We start from the raw sequence: 27,556 nt of genomic DNA, 5'->3' as shown, positions 1-27,556 counted from the left end.
AGATAAGATTCTAAGAAATAAAGTCAATTGCAGATAGAACCCCTAAGGCTCACATACTCGGGGATGTAATACAGGTTTTACCGACTTACCACTTATCAACTACTTTCTATAGCAACACAAGTTGCAGTGGCTCTGAAAATCATAACTTTGCAACCAAGACACACATTTACAACCTTTGCAACTTTTGTCATATGTTCACCACTGCTGTTAACTAATGCACAATGTCCTGTGTGTGACCCATTTTTTTCTTTTCTTTCCACCTTGCATAAATTGTTTAGACAAGTGATCTCCTCCTGAGCTGCTTTTCTCCCCAGCACTTCTCCCAAAGGTGCTAAGTGCAAGTTAACAAGCTCAGCTCTGTAATCTTAATTAGCCACCTCACAGCTACTGGTTGTAAAATTTTAATCATGTCACAGCTTTGGCTTCTGTTTGCCTACTAAAGAGAGGGGGAGAGCTAGGCAGATAGTTTCCTTTCTATGTATATTTCTCATTGTGGCCTTACTCTCCTATAATCCCTTCCTCTCCAATTAATGTAAATACAAACATTAATTTCCTTCGTACTAATTATCCAAGCACTGGGGTAAGCATTCCACACAGCAAGGTAACAGAAGGAAAGGAAAGCTGAAATAAAATTCTTAGCACAGTTGTGGTCATGGGACCTTCTGTCCCAATCGTAGTCCCTAAACTACCTGTACTCAGATTTGGCACAGCCCTAGATGTAAATAAGGACTGGACTTAAACTATTAACAGGTATTTATAAATGACAAATAACTGGCATTCTTATCTAAAGTTGTATTCCCAATACAGAGTTTATATTGCGTTAAAATTTTGTAGTATAGATTGTCGTCTAAGTTATTGTATTTTATTTCTATTGCCAGTATTAATTTTAGGTTGCAGTATTGGGCTGAAAAGCAGAATAGATTATACAATATTGAAACAAAACCACCACTTTCTTTAAAAATGTATTGCATATTAAATTAGCTTACCTCTTCTGAATCAGACAAGACTTTTTTCTTCATGGCATTGTAGAGTGGGATTATATCATAACAGGCCTGATCCCTGTTCAAAACAAATACTAGACATTAATGAACTTATCTGCATCCACTACTTTATATTTTTGTACTTCAGTGTACTACAGCTTTAAAAAAAATCTATTTTTCAATAACTGATACATAACTGTTCCAACAGGAAGTTAATATACTTGCAGCAGGGCACTGTTTGAGTTTGTACACAATCACCAAAAGACTCAGCCAAAGGAAAGAAATCAAGTCTTCATGTTTTTTAAAATGTAACTGAGAGGTAAGTACTAAGAAATATTACAAATAAGGCACAAAACAGTCCTTCCAAGAGATATGATGCAATAAGTAATACTGAATAAAAAAAGAGAGTAACAACTGAGTTCTGGGCAAACATGGAAAGTTCCAGTAGCAAGACACTCTTAATATTGTCAAAGATGCTAGAGTAATCATGAATGATCTTCAAAAGTATTTGCTTACCAAATATGAATAGTAGCAATATTTGTCTCTGACAAATACTAAAAATATACTAGTCTTTTTTATAATCTCTTTTTTATAATCTCTTTTAACAGGAAACCTGCATGCATTTTAAGAGTAGAAATCCTATGGAAACATATAAATTCACTCCTGGATTTAAGAAAGAATGATGAAAGAAGCATTTGATTCACATGAAAACTTTTAAGCCAAAAAACAAACAAACAAACAAAAAACACCACAACACAAACAAACCTAATTTTAAAAAGCTGTATTCGGAGATTTACCATTAAAAACTAGATACAGAAATTAAAGATAGGAAAAAACTATAGGAATTACTCTGAAAATTATCTATAATTATGAAGTTTAAAGTAAACAAAAAAATAAAGCAAAACAAAACAAAAACAACCATTCCACTCTCTACTATGGAACATCAATAGTCAAAACCACTACTTGGTCAATCAGATATTCTTCATGTGGAGATATAATAAAATCCTTGATAATTTTTAACTTAAATAGAATGAAAGTAGCTTATTCACAAGTTTGAATAATTTCATGTTTCATGCCACTGATGTGGATACACTTGCCAATATGTGGATACTTAGTAAATATTTATACATTCAAAAGTCATACATGAAGTCTTTTGATACCCAGTTTTAATCTGCAATAGCTGCCTCCTGTGAGAAATGAAAACTACTTCAAAAGAGGAAGGAAAAAACCTCAAAAATCAATTCATTAGTATCTAATTATTCTTTATGTCCCAAAGTACACTGATCATAATATGCATTACTCAGAGCTGAAGGCTTTGAGGCCTTCAGAAGGGATAAGGGAGACAGTTACTCCACCTGAAGTTGACCTGCTATTAGCAACTTTTATTTAACCATAAATATTGAAAGCAGCTGGAATGCTGCAAGTGCGGTAGTAAAAGATGAACCAATTCCATTCAGTTGTGGAAAATGTGTGACATTCATTAATTCAAGACACTCAAAAATGCTTCATTAGGCAGCATCTTCATCCTTTACCAGAGGTGGTGCTATTCATCCATGTGATGGATAGTATATGAAACAAAAGTGCAAAGAACAATAATCATTATGTATCTGGGAGGACTATAAAGATGGTTTCAGAAAGTTGTACTTTAAGAGAAGAAAAAACAGTAGTATAGATACTGTGTGTCTTGATGAGTTAAGGGCCTGAGCTACACCAAAATCTGAATCTGCTGAGCCTAAGAAATTCAGTGAAGAAGTTGTGACAGAACACTCACCGGTAACATCAAGAAGACAAAACATACTATTATAGCAATTCACAATAGATTTCTTAGTCTAAATTTCTGATCTAGTTCAGTCTGTATCCATTCAGTGGTGGTGATGGAGTGGAATAATCTGTATAACAGTCTTGGTTATTGATTCTGGACAAAATCAAATAATTATTTGATTCTACTACTATTAAAGAATCAAGGGAGTTTCTGAATAAATAGCATCTTATTTTTTTCTCTTTTCTCTCTAATATTGAAAGAAAGGGGACATTTCTTGAAGCTCTAAATTTGACTGTGAGAGACAAATCTGGAGCAAAGAAGGCTTTGATTAAGGCCTGTGTGAATTACTTCAATTTACCTGTCTGCAAGTGTTTCAAGTGCTAGTATACCCAAGGTATTCATCAGCACAGTTGGTGCATTCTCTCCTTCGTAAACATAAATATTATAAACTATAAATATGTAAAATATACATCTCCAACACAAATTAAAAATGTTAAATTATTTTAAAATTTGTTCTTTGAACTTTATTAACTTACTTCATGAAGTGCAACAAAAGATCTGTGACAAATTTGGCAGACTTGACAATAGGACTTCCTGGTTCATTGAATGTCCGTGTATTATATTCTATATACCTAACTTCCCACATAAGGGAAGAAAGTCGCCTTTGAAATTAAACAAAAAACAGTATTACTATATACTTAAAATTCTACATTGTTGAAACTTTAAAAAAAAACAATTTTAGCTACTCATGATACAAATGTTTAATGAATTATTTTGTTTCCCTTTTAATTATTAAAAACTTAAAGACTATAGCTACAGATTTATTTATATATTACAAAAACTAGGAAATCCAAGTAAAATGTAGCTATATGTTTTGACTTAGTGTTTTTACATTGTTCTTATTCCCTGAGACATACATCATCATTCATAGTTCCTAAAACATAAAAATAATAAAATTTGAAAGTAAAGTTTGCAAGAAAAATGTGCACTGGAAATACTATAAAGCTAATATCTGGCAAACTGAGAACATTTCTCAGCACTCCTTACTAGCATTGATAATATTACCTAGTTAGGGTAATGAAACATTTGCAAGAAAACAAGCAAGCTCTGAGAGCACCAAGGACCCCTCATTTCAATCCAGAGCTACAAATATTCTCCTTTATTGGTGAGAACATTGCCTATCTGAAGTGCCAGCACTAAAAGTGTTCCCCTAGTAGTCAGAAGGATAAAATATATGTGCAAATATGAACAGCTTCAAGTGTTCTTGAATACTATTTGTTAAATTCACAAAGTGCTTTAAAGGTAGCACTTCAAAAGGGACTTTTGAGATTGTGCAAAACTGGTATAAAACAGTTTTCTGAGAATACTGTTAATGAAATCTGTTAGGTAAATGACATTAGGTTGCTAAATAAAGTTAGAGAACAGAGCTTTCACTGCCTACTTTTTCATTTAATCATTTTTGTATCAACAGACTTTACAATTTAAAAGCATTGTTTACCATTTAGTAAAACATTATTTACTAAACCTTAACACAAAAACCAGTTTCAGGATAATAAACTGGCAATATAAGTTAGTCTACCTTTGGGAAGGAAACCAAATAAAAAGCAGATATAAAAAGTCTTCACTGATTTTTGGAAAGTCATTAATGAGGGCAACAGGCTTCCATAAGAATGAAATGCTAAAGCTTTAAAACAGGGGTGTCAAACTTGTGTCGTCATAGTATCGTCACATGACGTAGCGGGACTTTTTTCCCCTTTGAGAAGCTGGGTTGGGTATGGCTAGCACATGACACATTCGGTCCACGAGTTTGACAACCCTGCTTTAACAGAATCACTGAAATAGCCCTCTTCCTAATATCAATTTTTAAGCAGTTTCAAAACATTGCTTTTAAGATCAATGGATACTAACAAAATCACATGGGGAAAAAATTAAATACAAGGTCAAGAATACCCCTACATGATATTGTGGCAAATATTATAGTAATAAATCTATGCTGTAGACCAGGAGTGTTAAACACATGACTCGCGGGCCAGATACAGCTCGCACAAGCCACGTCGACCCCAGCTCCACAAGGGCAAAAATAATCCTGAAGCATCACTATACAGCCCGCGATGCGATCGGGTTTGACACCTCTGCTGTAGACCAATAATAAATGTTTTAATGCATATAAAACAAGTGGCATAAACAAAGTTTGAATAAAATGAATTTTAGAACAAACCTGTAAAATCTATTTTCCAATCTCTGCTTAATTGTACTGAGATCAGTAGGGTATGCAACAACAGTGCAGTACATTGGATAAGCCTGGAAATCCACTGGTGCCACAAAAGCAGAAGCAATATCTACAATAAAATATTCTTAGATTTCAGAAAAACAATGCTTTTACAAATAAACAAATGTATGTGTGTTAAAGCAATAAGAGAATTAAACACAGCCAGATTTGGATTTTATAACTATCTGATATAAGAAAAATAATTACTTGCCTACTGAAGTGGCAGTATTCAGCCAACCTTGGTGATCCACAAGGCTTAGCAGAGTTGGTTGTGTTAGCATTGGATGGGACAAACTTCCAGGGATGAAGATTAGATTGGGACATGGTACAGATCTTGGAAAAAGGAACTGCAAACTATTTCTTTTTAATGCCAAGGAAACGATATGGATAGCTCCATGTAAGTTAGCAGGAGTTAAATTTGATTTGAAAGTGTTTGTACTGAAATGTGTGTGTGTGTGTGTGTGTGTGTGTATGTGTGTGTGTTGCTTCTGCCATACTAATATTATTACCTAAAGTCATCAGTTGATTTATTCCTGAAATTATTCTTTCACATTCATCATCACGAGTTCTGGAACCCCATTCTCCATCCAGAGGTTTGTATATTAAAGATCTGCTTTCAGTATTAGTTAAAGGAACACTAGTTCCAAGTTCCTCTGGAAACACAGCTGTAATAAAGCATGAGATGTAGTAGTAATTATTAATGCAAAAGTAAACAATTAAGAAAATGCAATGTCATTAATACTCAGCACAGTATTATCTCAACAATAATAGCCATGTGATAGAAATATTACAAATGCATTCAGCATATACAGCATATAATCTGACCTCTGCCAGTAACATATCAAAACTTTTCATGTTCATAATCAAAACTTTTCATATTAAAATAAAGGTGGGATATGACTGTTTAAGAAGGAAAGATTAATACAGTCCATGTATTAAATTGCATTTATTTATTAAATCTACATGACTACCATCTCGCTGTCCAAGGCAAATCTGAGCAGCTTACAATATAGTAAAAAAAAACCAATAAAATTGCAGGCTTTCCCAGTCAAAATTACAATAAACTGTATTGTTGATATTCCACATCTATGTCTTGAAAAATGGTGTTCCTCATAGACTGGAAAAGGGGAGTTTTAGGATATATGTAGCCTTGAAGCTGGAAACTGTCCCGCCCTGCATTATAACTGAACTATGCCTTTTTTAACTAAAGCAACAACAAAGTTAAAAATGATGTAAATCATGCTATTCAAATACACTTTTAAATATATATGTTTTACAAGGTATTGCAGGATGAAACGAATCCAAATAAATTATCTCAATATGAAATAAATATACTGTTAAACATTATTGCCAAAAACTTTGGCATCTGACGATAAGTACTGAGGACTTTGGATAAAGAGGTTAAAAACCTAGATCCTCCTAGCATAAGAAAGAGGATCTCTATCTTGTCAAGTCAATGGCTAAGCCTTCCAGATTTTGTCTGTTCTCTGCAGGATCTGATCTGCTTTATCCAAATCCAAACTTACTTTCCCATGGTTGAAATAGAGATTGCCCAGTGTGTGGTTCCTGACAACGAACCACACCTGACTATTTCTGGCTGAGCAAGTTTCTCTCTACTTAAAAATTTACTCACTGAGAAATCTACAGAAGCTCCTACTTATTTCTCAGTCAAGAATCATGATGGGGGCCTCTGTAGTTGAAGCACTACAGAGAAGGTATAGTCTGGGCAAAGCCTGAAGGAACTAACAACCTACTTAGTGGGAAAAATTTTGGAAGCACCCCTTCCCCACTTTTGTAGAAAGTACACGCAAATCCAATTACCCTGTAAAGAAAATGGGGAGCAATGGCTGCCTGTGACCTCTCCAGAGAAATGAATATCAAACTTTGAAATTTAAATAACATGCAAAGTTGTTTATGGTCCCACAGGAGCTGGATTTGATCCTTAGGCCAAATTCAGTTTATCATTTCTGACTAAAAGAGATCCCTTAATAGCCCAAAGGATAACAACAGCAGACAAAAAAGAAACGTAGTTTGGAAAGGTAATAGCAAAATTTCCCAACTTTAAATAATGTAAAGTGCTCTTTAGAACTTATAATGAATCACTGTTCCTTTATAACAGGCATCCTCAAACTCCAGCCCACAGGCCAGATACGGCCCGCCAATGCAAAGTATCCGACCCACGGAGTGGTGGGATTAAGCCCCACCCCTCACTGTGGGCCTTATCTTCCAGCGAGCCAGCTGGAAGGCCAGCTGAGAGGTGATCTAGCTGGTACAGCTTGAAAAGCAGCACTGGGTTTGTAAAGTACTGCTTTAAGTTAAAAGTCTTTTTCACAGACATGTGAACCAGGGCCGGTGTTTGAATAGGGGAGGGGGGATGTAGCCTTGAAAAGCAGCTTTGAGCTTGTAAAGTACTGCTTTAAATTAAAAGTCTTTGAAAACGATTTAAATGGGAGTTTAGGAAGGAGAAAGGCAAAAAATGGACTCTTAAATTGATGCCCACCCAGTCACATGACCAGCTAGCTATGCCCACCCAGCCAGTCCAGGCCCCCCCCCCAACAGTCTGAGGGACTGTGAATCGGCCCCGTTTAAAAAGTGTGAGGATCCCTGCTTTATAACAACAGTTCCCACATGAGATACTGAATTATGCATTCTTTCTGTAAAAAATGTAGGAATTGTTTTAATTAGTGATCTATTTATGAATAGATTTCTATATTTCATTTGTCATATTTACCAAGGTAGATAGCTAACTTCCCTCACGATTTTGTAACTGAAGAAACTATACCGATAGCAGCATAACAATTCTTTATCATTTTCCAGCAACTAAATTGGGGAGGATAATCAGATGATGTTATGAAGATAAAAGCAATACAGGACCAGAATTTTTGCCTTAACCAATAAGCCCAGCCCATTTATGTGTGGGTTTTCATACCTTTTAGGCAATTTACGAACCATACTAATCTAAACAAATAAAACAGGCTTAACAATTGAAATTATTACTTTCTTCCTACTGCTTCTAAAAAGTTCACAATACTTTGGCCCAATGAACCTCAACAGTCGTGAAAACCAGAAGCATTAAACAAAATGCAATTACTGAATTTTCGCACAATCATTTCACGAACCAAAACTAGTTCTCTTTTCTTTTAAAGAAAAATCAGCTTTCCAAATTATCACATCTGCACACACTAAGTTCTATATCCTCTTTCTGTACATCTAGGAGAAAGTAGGCACATACCGTTGTTTGGTATAGGTTCCATATCCCATGGGCTCATTTTCTCAGTATCTCCATTGTCCCAACTTCAAAGAAAAAAAGATAAAAAGGCATTTTGGACAATATTATTTATCTAAGTATTTACTGATAATACATTTTCCTAATTTTAAACAGTAGATATCAATTATTGCAATGATATTCATTAGTTTACAATAAAATGACTTGAAATTTAAAAATCTGAGAAATTAAATATTGCTGTATTGGCAACATACTAACCAGACATTGTAGCACTGAAACAAGCTGTCAGGATAATCAGGCTGAAGAGGTTCTTGGCTTTCTATTGTTCCAAACCACCATGCATCATCAATTACTGATCTAAATCGATCACCTGGACAGGCATACCAAGCTATAAAATTAACCATCTTTATATGCATTACTATTTTTAACATAGGTTTGACAACAATTGCATGAATAGGAAGCTGTAGAATGCCTGCAATCATTCAAGCAAAGATTCATACAATTAAAAACTCAAATGTGCTATAAAGGTAAATTGAGTTGGTCCAGAGACATTATTTCAAGGAAAATTTTCTAAGCACAGGAATCTCTGGGACTGAGGTTGATGGTGCCTATGCCATGACACTATTCTGCAACATGAATTATACATTAGAGACATTTTCTATGTTTGTGACTTCTACCAGGTGCCTACAAATAGAAGATAAGATACTATAAGGTCTTTTTTTCATGTTGAGACTACCATCCATACTCCTTTTTCATAATTTAAAATGCAAAGGAATAGAATAGCTTTACCTCTAAGTAAAAGAGGTAAAACAGATTTTTAAAACTGACAATAATTTTTTGGGGTATAATTTTAGCATCAACAAGACAGATTGAATACCAATTTTCCCACTGATATTTTGTGTTTATACAGAAACATAATAGTATAGTCCTACTAGTCAGTATATTGTATGCTATAAAAAAACTATTTTAATTCTGTGTAATATTTTCAAGCATGGGTACTTCTACTTTTGATTTATTAACTTCGGTTTTCAAAAGTTTTTTAAAATATCCAAGAATCCTTTTTTTCTTTGATCCAACAAGGTTAGGATTTTATCTGTTAAAATGTTGTTTATGAAATATAAATAAAGATAAAACCAACTCAAATAAAGAAAAGTTGTAAAACTAAATTGGACACTGAGAACGATTCATGAAGAAATCACATAAGATTTTTTCCAGAAGAACAATAGAAATGGGGCCAACCTCCAAAGGGTGGGGGCCACTGCAAAAAAGATCCTGCCAGATGGAACTCCTTAGTAGACAGGATACCCATCCTGCTCAACCTGATGGAATGGGTAGATGTAATAGGAAAAGGGCCTATTACTCAAATAACCTATTCTCATGTTGTGACCGGATTTAAAGATCAAAACTTTATGGAATTGATTTTTAAAAGGCAAGTTTTTTAACTGGCTGGGTGATTTTTCAGTATGAGAGAGAATAAAGGAGTAAAGAGAAAGAAGAAAGCTAAATGGGGTCTCCAATGACAGTGAAATCTGAATACTATAAATTTTATGTCTGAAAATATTACACGTTTATACTACTTATTTCAGATGTCAAACCCTGACCGGACTGCCATGCCTGGGGGGGGACGGGGGAATTGGAGAGCGAGGTGGCAAGAAAAGCCAAATGGTGGCTTGCCAGGGGGTGGCAGCTCGGACGGCGACAAGAAGTACAGCTGGGACGGCTTCGGCTTCTACCAGATGCAGCATGATCCAGCAGCCATGGTGGCAATGGCGGTGTTACCGCATGCGCAGCTGACCAGCAGCCTCCCAGAACCCATCTGGCCGGCATCAAATGCAATGGCATAACAGAAAGGCAGCGGGCTACGTGCTAGGTTACAGAGGCCATTTCGGACCGGGGTACCGGATGATGGGACATGACTGAGTTGCCTGGTGTAAAGGAACTGCCAATGCTGGATGGTGGTTGAGTGGGTGGGGCTGAGGGGCGTGGTCCTGCCTACAAAAAGCGCTGGGAGGCAGTAGCTCCGAGCGCTGAGTTTACAATGGACTGCTACTGTTACTTACTCAATTTGTGCCAGGGCTCCGGCCTGAATAAGCCCTACTTCTATGGTTCCAGAGCGTGTTTGTTTCTGCATTAGTCAGGCCTGGGGATTTGGACAGTTGAGACCAGATATGTATGGCAACAGCCTGCTATTTCTAATCTAAGAACTACAACTGGAAACAAAAATATTATTCATTTAGGAATATAATGAAAATTCTTATGGCAAGCATTTCTTAAAATAGCAAGAATTTTTAATCTTGTTGGCTAAGACTGTGAGGATCCAAACACATGGCAAAAGGTATTTACCATACATTCTATTGAAATTACAGGGAATTTTGACCATGAAATCACTGAAATGTATTCTAGAGCACCTACCTATATTCCATCTTCTGTGCTTTGCATCATCAAACTGCTGTCTTAAAACTAGGAAATCTATCACATCTGGCATATCATGATACCTAGATATAATCCACATGAAATAGTATTAAAAATGTGTTACCTATCATAACAAATACTTTGGAGAACTCATCCATTCAAAGACACATCAAGAAATAGTGGAACAATCTCAACCATTAGAGACTAAAGCATATGTTTGATAGTAAAGTTCAATGAAAAGGCAGCTAAATTTATTGTTTTCTTGAGGGTGGGGGATGAAAGGAAAAACTATAGCTAACTTTTTACCATCTATCATTTCTCAACCAAAATTTGGCTGGCAGCCAGTTTTTTCCCCCAGCAAGAATTTCTTGTCTATAGATATCAACTCTAGATAATAATGGCTTTTTCTGCCTATTATCCTTTCCCTGATCAGTCACAAACCTTAGTTCTCAAGCCAGCTATTATTCCAATTCTACCCTCAGTTATACGTTTTCAGCATAAAGATGGTCCACTATAAGGGAAAAGTTCTGTAGATGAAATCTAATGTTGTACAAGTAGACATGTCTAGTCATGCAAGAATGGAAAATTCTGTCATTTCAGACATTTTCATCCCCCAAAGCAGGAATATTGAGGGCTGCAGGAAGAACAGAAATCCATCCTGCTCAGAGTTCCCTCTGTATTGGGAGATAGACATAATAATTACAATCAAATAAAGCTTCTTAAAGCACATTTTAGATATTTGCTTTAATAAACAACGCTTCAATTACGCTTCTATTATCAATCAGTAATTGTCTGTATCCAATTCTGTCTATGCTAAACTAAGGGCTTGGCAATATTTTTAGGTGCTGTCTCCTGCTTTCCAAAATGATCTCATCCTGACCCTTCAAGGATTTCAGTAATCTCACCTGAGATTTAACTTCAGTGTTTTAAATAAAAATAAAAATATTTTTTATTAAATGTGGGGATACCTGGAACCATTTAGGACAGGGGTGTCAAACTCAAGGCCCAAGGGCCGAATCCTGCCCGCGATGAGGTCAGATCCGGCCCGCGCAGCCATCCTGGAAACTGTTAAGGGCCGGTCCACATTGCTTCAGCCTGACCCATGCCATACCGGCAGGCGCTTCAGTTCCTGGCTGGCGGGGCCACTTTCCCTCTTTCTTCTCCCTGCTTCTCCTCCTCCTTCAGACAAAAGCTGCACTTTTCATCTGTCCATTGCAGTGCAGCACCTGGGATTTGCTTTGACAATGGCAGGGCTTGGGGGCTGGTCAATCCCCTTTAATGGCGCAGTGAATGTGGAAGGCAATCCACCCCACTACACAGACCAGCCTGATGGGGTTGGTGTGGGGTGGGAAACTGAGTGGTGCTGAAAGTAGCTGAAGGCACACAGGATGTAGCTGCCCCACCCCCTGCCTTGCCTCACCTCATCCCGTGGGACGAGCCTCCCACCCACCGCAGAGCCCTGGATTCCCTTCCCAAACCCGCCCAGCCCCCATAGGCATCCCTACGAGCGACGTCAAGCTGGTGACATCCCAGGCCACGCCCAGTCAGCCACGCCCATCCCAGCCACACCCCTGTTCTCTCCCCGCCACCCCAGAGGACAACCACATGCTGATTCGGCCCTCAATGAATTTGAGTTTGACATCCTTGATCTAAGATTATTTTGGACACCATGCTGTTAACTTAAATAGATAATAAAATGTTTATCCCATTTAACTATCATACCGAGATCAGATTCTCTTCCCAGTCTGTTTCCCAAATCTATCCTAGGGGGTTGAAATGCACTGGGGGATGGAGGGGAGAAAGCAGAGGAATAGAAATTCTCCTTGTATAATTAGATATTCTCAAATCTCCAAATCTATACCATGAATTTATTATTTAAGCTCATTAAGTGAGATTAAGTTTAGAAACACATTTTATTTTGAATATGCATAAAATATGCAAAGGTGTATATGTGGAAGAGAGGGTGAGAGAAAAAGACAGAGACACATAAATAAAATTGTATATATGATCACAAGTAAGATTTTTCTTACTTCATTGTAAATGATCCTCCGGTCAATTTACCCGTATCAGGGTCAAGAAAAGCAAGTTTAAGGCAGCAAAGTGTAGGCAACCCAACTTCGTATTTTATTCCAACTATTTTCATCAACTCTTGTTCCTTAAACAAAAATAAAAATATTGATAGTAATTTACCATTATTTTCAGGTGAAAAAAAAGGGAGGAGGGAAGAAAAAGAAGAGATTCATGTAACTTACGCCTCTGAATTAAACAGCTAATAGAGCAAGAGCAACTGGTGAACAGTATGTTCTATCCTCCCTTACTAGGAGGCTGCTGGTCGTTGTGTATGATATCACCACTATAACTTTGCTTAAAACTTAATCAGACATAAAACGGTACTTAAATATAATAAATATAAATTAAAGCAGGATAGTCTATGAACAGCTTCCTTATAAGCATATGCAAAGTTTTCCATGATTAGGATGAAACACTTTTAAACAAATGAGACCGTATATACTTATTACAAGCATTCCGTGCTATTTCAGGGGATCTAACTGCAGTGCTGTCTTCAGTCTAAAAACTGGAGCATAATCTTTTCTGTCTTTCTACCTACCTAAAAGAGGACAGCATGTTCCTTGGCTTTGGCTTCGGCCCGTGATGGCGAACCTATGGTACACATGCCAGAGGTGGCATGCAGCGCCCTCTCTGTGGGCATATGAGCCATCACCCCAGTTGAGCTCCTCCGCGCATGTGCGCATGCCTCCTGCCAGCCAACTGGTCTTTGAGTCTCTGCCACGCATGCGCAGGGCGTATGTGTGGGGGCACGTGCATGCAGGGCCATGTGCATGTGCAGGGGTGCATGCACAGGGCCGTGCACACATTGCATTTTGGTGGTTTGGGCACGCATGCACGCATTTGCGCGCACACTTGGGCACTCAGTCAGGAAAAGGTTAGCCATTATTGACTTAGGCTGAATGGAATAAGTTTTGGAATGAGTCAGCAAGTCATTTTGCCTATGAGCTATTGAGGGAGCCACTCCAGATCTGAAAGCTGTGGGTGAAAGACTTCATAGAGCAAATAAGAATCCTGCAAGGGACTCAACACTTGCTTGCACCCAGTGAAAGAAAATAGACAAGTAAGAAACACGGTCCTAGTAGGAGAACCAAATTATAATCTATTAATTAAGGGAGAGGCTTGATTGAGGTATAAGATCCAGTTCTCCACGTGTATAAAGAGGAGCCAGATGATAACTAAAAATCAGGTCAAGCTTGTCCAACTTCAAAATTCTATGTAATTCTATTTATCAAGGACTACTTGTAAATTTGACAAGTGTGAGACCACATATGTGAACATCAGATGCTGCATACACAGAATGGAGGCTGTGTTGGACAAAAATTTTATATAGTATGCGCACTGCTTATGATATTTTATGTAGTCCATGTTGTATTTTGCTACAATGTTATGCTTGAACTTGTTATGTGACCTTTTTCTGAAGGTCTTCATCCTTTTCATATTTCAGCTATTTTTTAAAAAATCCTTCAATATGCAATGGTCAGCCCATGACTCAAAATTACCTCCTTTTTGTGAAATTAAATGTTTTATTACATATAATACAGGTAAATAAGAAAGGGTTTCTTCTGGATAGTCACACACACCCCCCATTAATATTCTCATTCACCAAGCAGAAATTAGCCTTTGGGGGTTTTAGCTGCCAGGCAGTTAATATGTTGCGCGTCCCCCCAACCCCCAACTGTAAATACATCTGTGACAGATGTTGCTGACAATTTGCTTCGCTAATATATAGCAAGGCATGCCAAATTATATTAGCAGTGTGACTGAAATTCATTTTCTATCTGTCTATCTGGCAACCCTGGAAAGTATAATCGAATGGAACGCTAATCTTTTCTCACATTGTTTTTAATTATTTTTATTTTATATTTTAATTTGTACTCACATAAGACAAAGTATATAGGAAACGAATAGCCTCTATATAGTTTCTAAAGTAACAGTTTTCAAAAATGTTCCTAAAATAATCTGTATCCTCTATTTCTGTAATTTGGCATGCTGCTTGTTGTCATCATTTAATGAGGATCATGCAGGACAGTTAAGTGAGGACCTCATATGACCAAAATGTCTAACTTCCTGCAGGCTTCCCCATTGACTTTGCTTGTGGGAAGCCAGCATGGAAGGTTGCAAATTGTGATCACATGACCACAGCAATGGGAAATACAAAGTTGTCATAACTGCCACTTGTTCAGTGCTGTTACAAGAGTGGCCATTGAAAGTGGTCAGTAAATGAGGATGACTTGTAATTCTTGTACACTTGTAATAGGCCTATTACCTTACTATTTGACCTTTTAAACATGATAAAATAATTACCATTAAATGCAGTGGACTGTATGTGGAAGTATACATATAGCTAGATGTAAAGGCTGAAACTATGTAGGGCAGGGGTGTCAAACTCAAGGCCCGGGGCCCAATATGGCTTGCAAAGTGCTTAGATCTGGCCCTCAGGGCCGCCCTGGAAACAGCGAAGGACCCATCCCTGATGCCTCTGCCAGCAAAAATGGAGCTCAGGAGGGGCATGGGCAGCCCTCCAGAGCTACATTTTCACTGGCAGAGGGTTGCAGGAGGCCATCCAGGCCGAAAACGGAGCTTGGGAGCCGGTTTTCACTGGCAGAGCACTCGGGTGCCCCCAACCTGAGTGACATGGAACTGGCCACGCCCCACTGGCCACGTCCCTGCAGGTCAAACACAACCCCGATGTGGCCTTCAATTAAATTGAGTTTGAAACCCCTGGTGTAGGGTATCTATCTGTCAAATCTTGGTTCAGTAGGATTTATTCCCCAGTAAGAACCTGTTAAGATCTGAACTTTATATATACAAAGAATGTAAAAAGGAAAGATCAAGGAGGACACATACCCGTAATTCCATTTTATGCCATGGCTGTTTTTTAGGATTAATGCTATATATTTTGTTTTTCTTTGCCATTAGAACATATGCTTCATGACCTTGCCGGAAATAGTAAACCTTCAGAAATTAAATATCAGAGTTAATGCATGAATTACCTATAAATCTAAAAGAACTCTAACTGAAAGTATTCAACAAAACCAGTTATTTTTCAATCTTTCAATTAAAAATAGTAACCTGTTGCCAATTAACTTTTAGAATGCTATAATCCTCAGTAGCATTTTATGAATATACATTTTGTTAAAAAGAATCTATTTGAAGCTTTGTTTAGAGCAGCACATTTATGGCACATTTTCATTAATAATATAACATACAGCAGTTACTGTAAATTAACCAAGATTCAATTGTCTGAGCATTTTGTACTTACATGGTTTTTACAATGTATTATGTTTATTAGCATTAAAAAATCTGAAAGAAAATTATCCTAATGTGTGACCACTGACTGATCAGAAGGGTTGATTGACATATTTTACAATAATTAGAGCTACATGCAAGGATAAAAAAATAGTGTGTCTTCTTCCTTGGCTCCAAGTCATCACTCACATATAGGGGCATCTGGGATTTACAAATATATCTAATGAAAATGTTTCCAAATTGTAGTATACACAGTAGTATATACTAGCCATTTCTATAACAACAAATCTATCTAATCAGCAAAGCCAAAATGTCATTTTTTTTCATCACAAGCACAAAATCCAGAAACAATTTCCAAATAAAACAAAATTAGATATATTCTCTTCTTTTGATGAGTCAATCAATTTAACCACCTCTACCTTTTTTTCCCTTGTTGTGGAAAGTATAACTTCTCTTTATACTTATTAATCTTTGTAGATTGTTATCATTTATATTAACAAAATTCACTCTATTCTTTTAGATTCTTTAACCTTAAAGGGAAAAACACTTTAAACATCCATTTTAAAACACTAAACTTTTCTTTAAAAACATTTTTAAACCTCTTAGCTCCCTCTTGTGGTCAAAGAATAGATTTTTTAATAAATCAGTTAATCCTGGCCAATGAGAATTCATAAAAATCAGAAAGTTTAAGCCACTCACAACAAAACAATCAAAAGTTATATATTATTTCAAACTAATAAAATAAAGCCACAACTTTCTGTCCTTATATTTCACTATCAAAGATATTTCATAAGTCATAAAAACAAAGGGTACTCAGTTTCTTTTTAGTAGTTGAAAAAGCTTTGGTCTGGAAGAAACTTAGACTGGTCAGTTAGCCATGATCATTGGAAGTTTCTGGTGGCTAATATAATAAATTTTATATTTAAAACTTGGCACATTGCCATTTCTCAATATTATTGTTATGGCAAGTTTTCAAAAAGGCACTCACTTTTCAAAGGTGCAGAGTCTTGCCTAATCAATGTGGAAAGTGCCTAGGACAGTGATGGTTAACCACAGAGTGCTGAAACTGGAGCGCACGCGCTGGCCAGCTGGTCTCATGTTTCATGTTCACCGCTCATCTGTTCTCTTCCAGGTTCCTGCGTGCATGCTGGTCTTCGAAGACCAGCTGGCAGACTGGACATTGGTCTTACCTGAACGTCCCTTTTCAGTGCGCTGCGAGAGAAGTGCATGTGCGCGCCGGAACACAGAAGACAGCAGCTGGCCTGCACACATGCGTGCAATGGGACCTGGAAGAGCAGCTGACAACAGCATGCATGCCCACAGAGAGGGCTCTGCATGCCACTTCTGGCATGCATGCCCACAGAGAGGGCTCTGCATGCCACCTCTGGCATGCATGCCATAGGTTTGCCATCACAGGCCTAGGATACATGAATTGAGTCTTCCTCAGGTCACCACCTCAACTGAAATTACCAGATTTAGCAATGATTGCCTATGGCTCCCTACTATTTCCTACATTCAACAGAAAGACAACTCAGAGTCTCTTTGGAGGAGTACAAAAAGCTGCCACCTCTTTCTTGGCAATTCTTCTTATTCATAATTCTTTCTCTAATTTATAGCCAACTTTTTCACAACAAACTCAAGGTAGTTCATTCTGATATTTCTCTTCATTTTCCCCACAACAGCAATGTTGTGAGGTAACTCAAGCTTAGAGACTGGGAGTGGCCCAAGTCACCCAGCCGAAGGTAGACTTGAACCTAGGTTTCCTTACTCACAGGTCATGATGCCAACGAAATGATAATTCTATAATTCTTTCTCTACTTTTCTGTCCAGTACTTGTGGGAGAGATACTCCATGGGACCATCCAATAGACAAAAAAAGATACAGAATGAAATAAATGAGAGGGAAAACAGCTTGTTTTTAAGGAAAATAAGTAACAGAGGAAGAAAAATGGCGTAGATGTAAAAGAAATAGAAAAACCTAAATTAAGGAACAAATAACTAGTTTCCTCTCCAAATGAGACTACAAAATGAATTAGTGAACAGCTACTATGTTAACAGTGCCATTAATTTCAAAATAGGGGGGAGACCCCTGTATTTCAAAAATAGGGGGAGATATATAGGAAAGACCCCTGTATTTCAAAAATAGGGAGAGATATAACTATAGCACAAACCTTTGTACAAAGAACTTGATACCTTTTTATTTTAAAATGACCATCAAATTCTGCGTTATTTCAGGATTTTTTTAAAAAAAAAACCTACTCTAAAGTATTTGACAGAGAGAGGGGAAGAGATTCTTACCTAGGATTTTGATAAACGGAAGATGAATTTGCAACTAAAGGTGATGCATAAAAATGCAAGAAAAAGTACCTCATCTCCCATTTGTGGTACAAAAGGGCATCGTCGAGGAACAGGATCTGTAATCCATACTGAAGGAAGCCACTCTTCTAACGTTAAGCCATTTTCGGTTAGCACTCCCATAGCCAACCTCTAAAGAAATATGCACATATATATATATACACATTAAACTCTAGAACTTATTATGCAACTTTAAGGTTTGCTTAAGCTTAGCTGTTCTCAAAAGCATTCGAATACATAGTTTTAGCAATACAGGAACAAATCTCAGATCTGCATATTTCTCTTTCCTATTCAATACAATTATCAGCTACATCATGTAATGAAAATGAAAGGTATGTTTAATTTTTCATTGCAGTCATAATGGAATAGGAAGGAAGGTATGCATGAGACTCATGCATATTAAAGCATCACAATCAATTTTCTATTAGCAAAATAAATAAATATGCTCATCACATGTGAACAGTGTTAAGTATTTGATAAAAATGTCAGCATCCTTCATGTTAATTGACCAATAACTAAGCACTAATAACTAAGCATATGAGGACCCAAATTGTTGAGAGCAATAGGCAGACTCTATAAACCGCTTAGAGAGGGCTGTAAAGGACTGTGGAGCAGTATATAAATATAAATATAAATGCTATTGCTATTGACTATTTTCCTTCTTTCTATAAAGAGGACAAGAGTTCATTTTGAGAGAACTATATCAAGGGGAAGAGATATATGGAGGAACTTTGCTAGTTCATGAACAGAATAAAAGAGTGTATTAACAAACTCTATACACCTTCCCTTATAGGCAAACTTTGAATCAAAGATCTTGCAAAATGCACACTCCTTAACTTGTAATTTTAATATATTAGCTATCTGGATAATTAAAAATATAATTCAAATGTGATGAAAAAGCATTATTGAAAAGAAGCATTTTATAATCATAGTACAACCTTTTGTTTCCTTTCTTTCGGTTTCCTTTTCTTTGGAGATGATGGACCATCTTTATCTTCAATACCTTTTTTCCTTTCTTTTCTGATTTGTTTTTGTCTCTGTTTTTCAGGACCCTCTTCATCTTCTGAACTGCTCTCTACTTTCTTGGTCTTAATTTTAGGAACTTTCTTTGGTGGTTGCAAATTAATTCCAGCATCTGCTGTCCAGTCCGAGTAATCACTGGAATAATCACTGGAAGTGAAATAATTAATCAATATGTAGATGTGCACTGATGTGCAAATTTAATTTCCATCAGAAAAAATATGTTTCAATATGTTACTGAAAAACTAGCTAACGATACTAGGATGAAACAAATAATTTTTGCCTCAGTACTTCTGGAATTAAGATGCATTTAGATGAAAAGAACTGAACAAATGTTACTTGCAACTTCACACAGAACCATAAGGTATAAATGTAAGCATAAAACCAGGTGAGCCAGAACTAAAATCATCAAAATTACCTAATAATAAAATGTTAATTTGATGTTCCTAAACTCCTCAGATGCTCCAATTATTTATTACCATTATACTCCCAAGAAGGGAATTTTGAAGTCAATATTGTCAAAAAGAAAACATTTTTTCATTCAATCTTTATTATGGTCACGGACCAGCACAAGAAATGTTTAAATCATATGACATGCTGTTTTTTTGAAGCAAAGATGAATGTGAAAAAGCAGGCTGTAATAATACCGTGTTTCCCCAAAAATAAGACCCTTATATTTTTTTGAACCCTGAAATAAGCGCTTGGCCTTATTGCCATGCGCTCAAAGTCTTATTTTAGGGGAAACAGGGAAGCAGAGAAGACGTTTCCCCACTCCCCCAAAAAAGGTGTTCAAGCCTGCTGTCTGACAAAACAAATGTAAAAATATTAAAGGAAAAAGAGCCACTAGCAAAATTCCACAAACCTTTTTGCAAAGTCCAAATGTTGCTATTTACTAGGTAGTTGCTAGTGTTTCCACTAAAATCAGTTACAGAAGAAACTATTAAAAATAGGCTCTATATTAAAAATGCACCGCTTCAGTGGTTCTTGAAAACGTGTTGTTTCAGTGTTTCATTTACTCACAAAAGAACGCTGTACATCATTTTTAGTAATGGGTGGTCTGTTTGTATATCAGGGTTGTTTTAAACATTCTTAAGACATTCTTAACCTGGGAACTGCCTGTATTTTTCAATGTGATGAATGAAAATGTAATTATGTATCAACACTAAGACCTAGAGAGATAGATATTCAGCTGAGAGTTTAATGGTTGCCCTTTCCTATTTGACAGAAGGTCATTCCAAAGGACCCTCCTATCTTCGAGGTGGACAGGAATGTGACTGAAAGATCCCTGTATATGTATGGGGGTTTTGTTTTGTTTTTTGTTTTTTACTGGATTCTTTCTTCCATAAAGGTTTCTTAAACTCCTTGTTTTACATTTTTTACTCAAAGTATATTTTATAAATCAGAACAATTAACGTATCTTGCCACTTAAATCTCCCATTTAAGTTTAAACAGCTTAATTCCTGATATTCAGTCACTTACCTAGAACTACCATCACTATGCCATGCTTTTCTTTCATCTTCTGATGTTCCACCACTGGCAACAACAATTTCTCCTTCCTAAGAACAATATAATATTTAGACATCTCTTCTGACATGCTAAGATTTTCTTTAAAAGTAATGAAGTATTTCTAATTTCTTTAATAAATGAAATAAGTACTTCTGATTAAGAATCCAGTTAGTGACTTCATTTCACTCAATTTTGATGCCACTTTGGGTGGCTCACAATAATAATAATAACAATAATAACAATCATCATCATCATCATCATCATCATCATCATCATCATCATTTGCTCGCATAATTCACCAATACATCACGCAGTCCTAAACGCTTGGGAAGTGTTCGACTAGTGATCTGTGATACGAAATCCAGCATAATTATCTCGTTTGCTGTGCATACTGTCAAGTTGTGATGATGATGATGATGATGATGATGATAATAATACATTGAAATTGACTGTGGTAAATTAATATATAAATAAGTAACCACTAAACAACTTTCTTGAAAACTAAGATCTAACTAAACATTGGCTCCTTAATTACTACCCATAGACTCACGACAGATACTGTATTTTTCGAAGTATAAGACACACCTTCGTTTTTGGGGAGGAAAATAAGAAAAAAGCTGATTGGCAGGTAGATTGGCCTCCCGGAATACCCCTCAATCAGCTGTTTCCAGAGGTGAATTTTAGCAACAGGTTCCTTGGTTGTGAGCTCTGTGCCTTGCTTTTTTTTTTTTGCTTTTTTTTTTTTCCTGCCTCTGAAATTCCATTTCAGAAAAAACTTTTTTTTTTGCCTCTGAAAGCCTCCAAAACAGAACTTCAGAAAAAAAGCCTCTGAATCTCTGTTTTGGAGCTTCTTTTCTGAAGTTCTATTTGGGGGCTTTTTTTCTGAAGCTCCGTTTGGGGCTTTTTTTCTAAGTTCTGTTTCTGATGCTTTTTTCAGCCTCTGAAACCTCCATTTGAGAAGCTGGATGGGGCTACATTCGAAGTATAAGACACACCCTCTTTTTGGGGGGAAAAAGGTGCATCTTATGCTCCGAAAAATACGATAACTTGTTAGATAGCTTATATAATTTATTTCCAAATGTAATTAATATAGAAAAGCTGATGTGGTTTGGAACCAGAGTATCAGAAAGGCTGTCTTCTTTGATATAAATCTGGGTATAACATACTGTAAACAGCAAGGGTTTGGTTACAACATGAAAACACAATGAAACCCAATGTAACTCTTACCTCTGAGGAACTGCTTCCATTTTCATTCTCTTCATTTGGCCTGACAGTTTCCTCTAAGGCATATCTGGTTCGATAGTTATGTTGGTTGGCCTGTTGCTTTTTCGAATCACCAACATCCAACACATGATCATGTGAATGATTCTAGAAACACACAAAATGACCATTAATCAAGACCATGAAAAACCTCTGTGAAACAGTGCAGAGGTACAGCTCACCAGTGGAAATAAAAAGCCTTTAGATAGAGTCTGCTCTTCCTTATACATTCCGATATTAATATTACAATCTGAATGGCTGCTAATTAGAATTCACTAAACAACGCCAAAAGACCAAAAATGCAAATATAACATAATAAATATCTGCAAAAATATATAAAAATACTGATGAGATGAATTCCTTGTATAATTAAAGCCATCCTACTACTGCTATGATTGTACAACATTTTATGACTTTCTATTGTTTCAAATAGTTTTGTCCGTTTCTTAAACTTTAACTATAAATAAAAATGAAAATGATACTGCAGGTGATTAAAAGGTTTTTTTCTCTGACCTGACAGCAAAGATGTTTAAATCCTAAAGAGCTATTCAGGATCTTTCAACATTTTTCAGGTTGAAGAACTTGTTAATTAAAAGAAAAGAAAATTCCTGGAACCCCTGATCAAACAGAAAAGTCCTCATGCCTGAAAACTATACCCAACTGATTTTTTTTCTTTTTTTTCTTTTCTTTTCTTTTTGCCCTTGTTCTTTCAAGGAATCTATCAAGTTCTTATGAACTCTCTCAGCTCTGTGGATCACAATTTGAAAATCCCCAGCTTCCATTAGTTAACGAAAGAGATGCAAACCAGTAACACATGAAAAAGGTTTTCACATAGGGCAAGAAGCACCCTCCTACTATATAGGTTGTTCTCTCTTAATAACCATTTGTTCAGTCACCATTATGACAGGCACTTAATGAACGGAACTAGCTCTCACAATTATGGTTGTTACATGCATTTACAAGCACACTATGTGCTTCAACTCCCCCCACCCTAACTTCCGGCTATCTCTGCCTTTCAGCTGCGACCTGCACTGTCTTCCTGCCTCCTCCATGACTAGCTCAGGCGAGCTGCCTTTGGGAGACAAGGCTCTGTCAACCCTGCCAGACTTGCCATGTGCTCCCGGGGCCTGGATGCACATGGAGGAGGAAGCAGGAGGAAGAAGAAAGTGAAGGTCAGTGAGGTGCAGCAGAGGGCAGCAATGGAAGAGTGCAGGGAAATCAAAAGGTGGGGGATGAGCAAAAGGTGGTGGGAATAGTTGAAGCAAAGTGAGCACAGCTGGACAGTGGAGCCCCATCTGCTAAGTGTTGCTCACTGGGCTCAGCTGGGGAGGTAGCAGGACTGGGCAGCAATTTGTGCAGAGCAGAAGTATGAGGTCAAAGCTAGGCACATCCAGCCTGTTTGCTTTCAAGTTTATGATACAGGTAATCCTCGATTTACAACCATTCATTTAGTGATCGTTCAAAGACACAGTGGTACTGAAAAAAGTTACTTCTGACCGTTTTTCACACTTACAACCACTGCAGCATCCTTATGATCACATGATCAAAAATCAGATGCTTAGTAATTGACTCATTTATATGACAGTTGCAGTTCCTGGGGTCATATAATTCATCTTTTGCAGCTATCTGACTAGCAAAGTCAATGGGGAAGCCAGATTCACTAATTTAACAACTGCAGTGATTAACTTATTGTAACTGTGGCAAAAAAGGTAGTAAAATGGGGCAAAATTCACTTAAAACCTGTCTTGCTTAGCATCAGAAATGTTGGGCTCAATTATGGTCATAAATCAAGGATTACCTGTACTCTACATTACTGTCAAGAGAACACTGCTTACTTTGGGCAAAGATGGTAACTTATTTTCTCTAGGAACATGACTTATAATGTGCTTTCTTCTCTCTTCTGCTCTGTATGTTCTTATTTCTTCTTCTCCCTTTGCTGTTCGCCATTCTTCTTGCCTACTGCAGGGCAAAAATTCAAGCATTAAAGTTTATTTCAATGTATTAGAATTAGATGTATTATTCAAATTTTTGCATCAGGAGCCACACATTTGCATCCCAATCTCTTTGAGAGTACACAGCTTCATAATAATGATACCGTGTTTCCCCCAAAATAAGACTCTTATATTTTTTTGTCTTATATTTTTTTGAACCCTGAAATAAGTGCTTGGCCTTATTGCCATGCACTCAAAAACCAATTGGGCTTATTATCAAGGGATGTCTTATTTTGGGAAAACAGGGTATTTACATACTGTAAACCAAACAGCAACAAGGGTTGTTTTACTATTCTAAAATATCATATTTTTTGTAATTCCCTCTAAATATAAAAACATGTACCTATTAACCCTAAGTAAAGTGGTTGTGTAATCCTACCTATGACACTAAGTAGCACAAAATATTGTACATATTCGAATCCTAAGCTGAACTAATCTTCTTCTCAAAGTACCCTTACTGTTAGTCGAGAGAACTGGCCTATTAGAAATGAAAATACCAACATGGAAGCATTTATAGTGAAACTTAACAAAAACCAATATTAAAATTAATAATAATGCAACAATCTCCTACTAGCAATGAACTGTAGATATTAAAAAATAAGGGAGGAAGAACTGAGTCCTACAGCACCCAACAGAAGAGTCAATAACTCAGCCTCTCTTCCCTTATAATCATTGACTGGAACTATCCAATAAGTAAGGAGAAGAACCATTGTAGAACAGTGCCTCCAAATCCCAGCTTTTGCAGGTGATCCAAAAGCAAACCATGAATGATAGTATCAAAGGCCAGATTCAATAGAACCAGGAGGAGTGTGCAGTACCTTAATTCAGACCCAACCAACAGTCAGTAGAATTTCAATCTCGGGCCTGGACTAGAACCCCAAGTGCAGACAATTCACCTCTCTTACTCTTACACCTTCTCAGTAACTTTTCTTATATAAGGAAGATTGGATACTGAAAGTTGTCAAATGTGGCTGGATAGAGGGAGGGCCTTTTGAGGAAATAATGTACCACTCTCAAGTCTAATGATGTCACCTAATTCAAATGGGCACTGGCATTCTCGCACCAACCATCAGGAAAAACAGTCCTCTTTATCCATAAGAAAGAAAAGCCAAGTAACCTCAAAAATATGAAAAATGCAGTATAAAATGGCATGAAATCTACTTGCTCCTTTCTTGCTAAAAAGAAGCTGGTAGCCCTGAAAGTGATTACTTCAGAAGCCAACTGATGTAATAAGAAATGCACCATTTCCCTTACGGCCTCATCAGAAGTCTAATCTTGGGTTCACACACATGCTCACTCAAATCCACTTTTTGCATTTCTCCACCAGCACTCTATTTCTTCTCCTGGAGTTCCAAGGAGGCATCCATCATCAGCAAACAGTAAGAAATTTTCAGGAACAATCGCATCAAGACAATAGGTTACTTGTTGTGGTTAACCTAGCAAATAACAAATTGCCTATTAAATTGTTGGGAAAGTTCCCAAGAGCTTATCAGAATCCATCTAAATCCATCTGGCAAATGGGGTGAACCAACTAAATTAGTCCCTTTCCCCTGCAGAGATCTTGGGCTTCAGTCAATCTCATCTAAAATGACCTGACTACAAGAAACAAATACTTTCTCTATCCTACCCATATTTTTGCATAACTGCACTAAGTCAAAAACAAAGTCTAATGTGTAACTTTATTTAATGAATTTATAGACTGCCAATCTCATATACATGATTCTGGGTGGCTAACAATTAAGAGTTGTTTTTTTAAAAAAACCAATAAAAATAACCAGAAACATGTATAACTACTGTATTTAAATGTGTTGGGCCTAACTATCACATGAGATAATACTATTATCACCAAGCCAAGAAATCCTGGGCAGATTCAGACTGGCCAATATTGCCCCTTTCCCCAATCAAGTTTTGGTTATACCTTGTGGGTAAGGTTATATATCATTTAAAACAAATATATCAGAAATCTGTCATTATTCATTTTTCTTTAGTTAAGTATCAACTTTTAGTCAGAAATACCAATAGCGTAGAGGACATGATACTGATTTATATGGATCAGTTTCCTGTCAGAACTCTAAACCAAGGAAGAGATAAGGCTAAAGAGAATTTTTTTTAAAAAAAGGAATAAAGATAAGTTAAAAGCTGATAGAAAATACAATCAGGAAAAGAGAAGTAGTTACAAGAAAAGATTCAAATACTCAAGATCTATTCTGGACAAATAATGAAGAAGGCTAGAAACATAATGTGGGCCATGTGATTCTTGCCTTCTTGAGCAAATGAGGTTGTTAAGTTTCACCGGGAACTATCCTCATACCAAACTGAAAAGAAAAATATATTTGCAGCAATTACTCTTAGCCGAATATATTTATCACTTGTTTGATGAAACTAAGTATAAAGCATACCATGAAATCTAGTATTAATTTTGTGCTTGTTAAACAGAATGCTTATCAAGACATAAATTTAAGCCCAGAGACAAAGAAATCAGATGACACAGTTTTCAGCTTTATGGGTGGATTGGGGGGAAAAAAATCTGCCTGGAAAATTGGAAAGTTGTGCTGTGCCAACAGAAAGAAAGCATCGCTGTTGTTCATAGTGCAAGCTTACAAATACAACACCATTAGATTTATCTATTACCTGGATACTCCTGTTGATAATTCTGGTACCACAACTCTTCGACTCCACGCTACCAGATCCCGTTCAGTTGCTATTTCACTTCTTGGGGCATTGCTATGCATTTGGCGAACTCCTTCAATTTGTCCACTGCGTCTTAATCCCACATTTGGTGGTGAATGCACTTCTGAGGTAGAGTTTACTGAGCATAAACAGACAGAACAAAACAGAAGTGAACATTTTTAAACAATGTGTTGAGTAACCAAGAGGAAATTTAAAACTATTACTCGATACATCTTTTGTGAACAAACGTCTTAATAAACACACACATATTTTATTATTGCAAAATGATTTAAATGCCATTATTACTAGGCTAAAATACTATTTCCATGATAAAATCAAGTCAAATTAGATCAGTGTTTTTCAATCTTGGCAACTTTAACATATATGGACTTCAGAATTTCCCAGACAGCATGAATTTTAAAATTGCCAAAGTTGAAAAATACTAAAAATAATAAATTATTAAAGTTAATGAAACAAGGATTTTTTTACCTCTGCCAATTCTATTTGTATTGCTGTTTCCAGCTTCTCCAGACCGACGCTGATCTTGTTCTTGCTGAAGTCTCTGTATCATGCTATCCAAAGGACTAACCTGTTGACTCAGAACTTGATTCAGTCCTATTAAAAGTAGAATTTGATTAATTTAAAATATTTTTTACATTTAAAGGGCATGTAGTCCATTAGAGTGCATAAAGTCTGTAAGAGTACAACTGTTAAAACATTTATTTGGAATGAATGTTTTTATCATAATTCACTTAAAATTACACAATCCATATCAATTCAATTCATG

The 27,556-nt window shown here is 36.6% G+C and overlaps 1 protein-coding gene across 4 annotated transcripts in view; it reads right to left on the bottom strand.

Annotated features, from left to right (window-relative positions):
• Positions 1–27,556, bottom strand: part of PHIP (pleckstrin homology domain interacting protein) — a 97,901-nt gene that overhangs the window by 18,514 nt on the left and 51,831 nt on the right. For 3 of the 4 annotated variants that reach the window (XR_009154282.1, XM_058176024.1, XM_058176030.1), the window contains exons 18-33: positions 27,259–27,384; positions 26,731–26,908; positions 23,944–24,067; positions 22,076–22,216; positions 20,822–20,898; positions 19,261–19,492; positions 18,335–18,454; positions 15,567–15,674; positions 12,680–12,804; positions 10,650–10,732; positions 8,496–8,625; positions 8,244–8,305; positions 5,521–5,676; positions 4,961–5,081; positions 3,279–3,404; positions 987–1,059 (exon numbers count right to left, since the gene is read on the bottom strand). Coding sequence is in view for 3 of the 4 variants with exons in the window: in XM_058176024.1 (XP_058032007.1) it covers positions 987–1,059; positions 3,279–3,404; positions 4,961–5,081; positions 5,521–5,676; positions 8,244–8,305; positions 8,496–8,625; positions 10,650–10,732; positions 12,680–12,804; positions 15,567–15,674; positions 18,335–18,454; positions 19,261–19,492; positions 20,822–20,898; positions 22,076–22,216; positions 23,944–24,067; positions 26,731–26,908; positions 27,259–27,384 (1,982 nt within the window). In the remaining variant the exon portion in view is untranslated. The remainder of the gene's footprint in view (positions 1–986; positions 1,060–3,278; positions 3,405–4,960; positions 5,082–5,520; positions 5,677–8,243; positions 8,306–8,495; positions 8,626–10,649; positions 10,733–12,679; positions 12,805–15,566; positions 15,675–18,334; positions 18,455–19,260; positions 19,493–20,821; positions 20,899–22,075; positions 22,217–23,943; positions 24,068–26,730; positions 26,909–27,258; positions 27,385–27,556) is intronic. The other variant, XM_058176039.1, reaches the window with a different exon arrangement.

Source organism: Ahaetulla prasina, chromosome 1, assembly GCF_028640845.1.
Source record: "Ahaetulla prasina isolate Xishuangbanna chromosome 1, ASM2864084v1, whole genome shotgun sequence".
NCBI lineage: Eukaryota > Metazoa > Chordata > Lepidosauria > Squamata > Colubridae > Ahaetulla > Ahaetulla prasina.
This window is presented reverse-complemented; position numbering and strand designations above follow the sequence as displayed.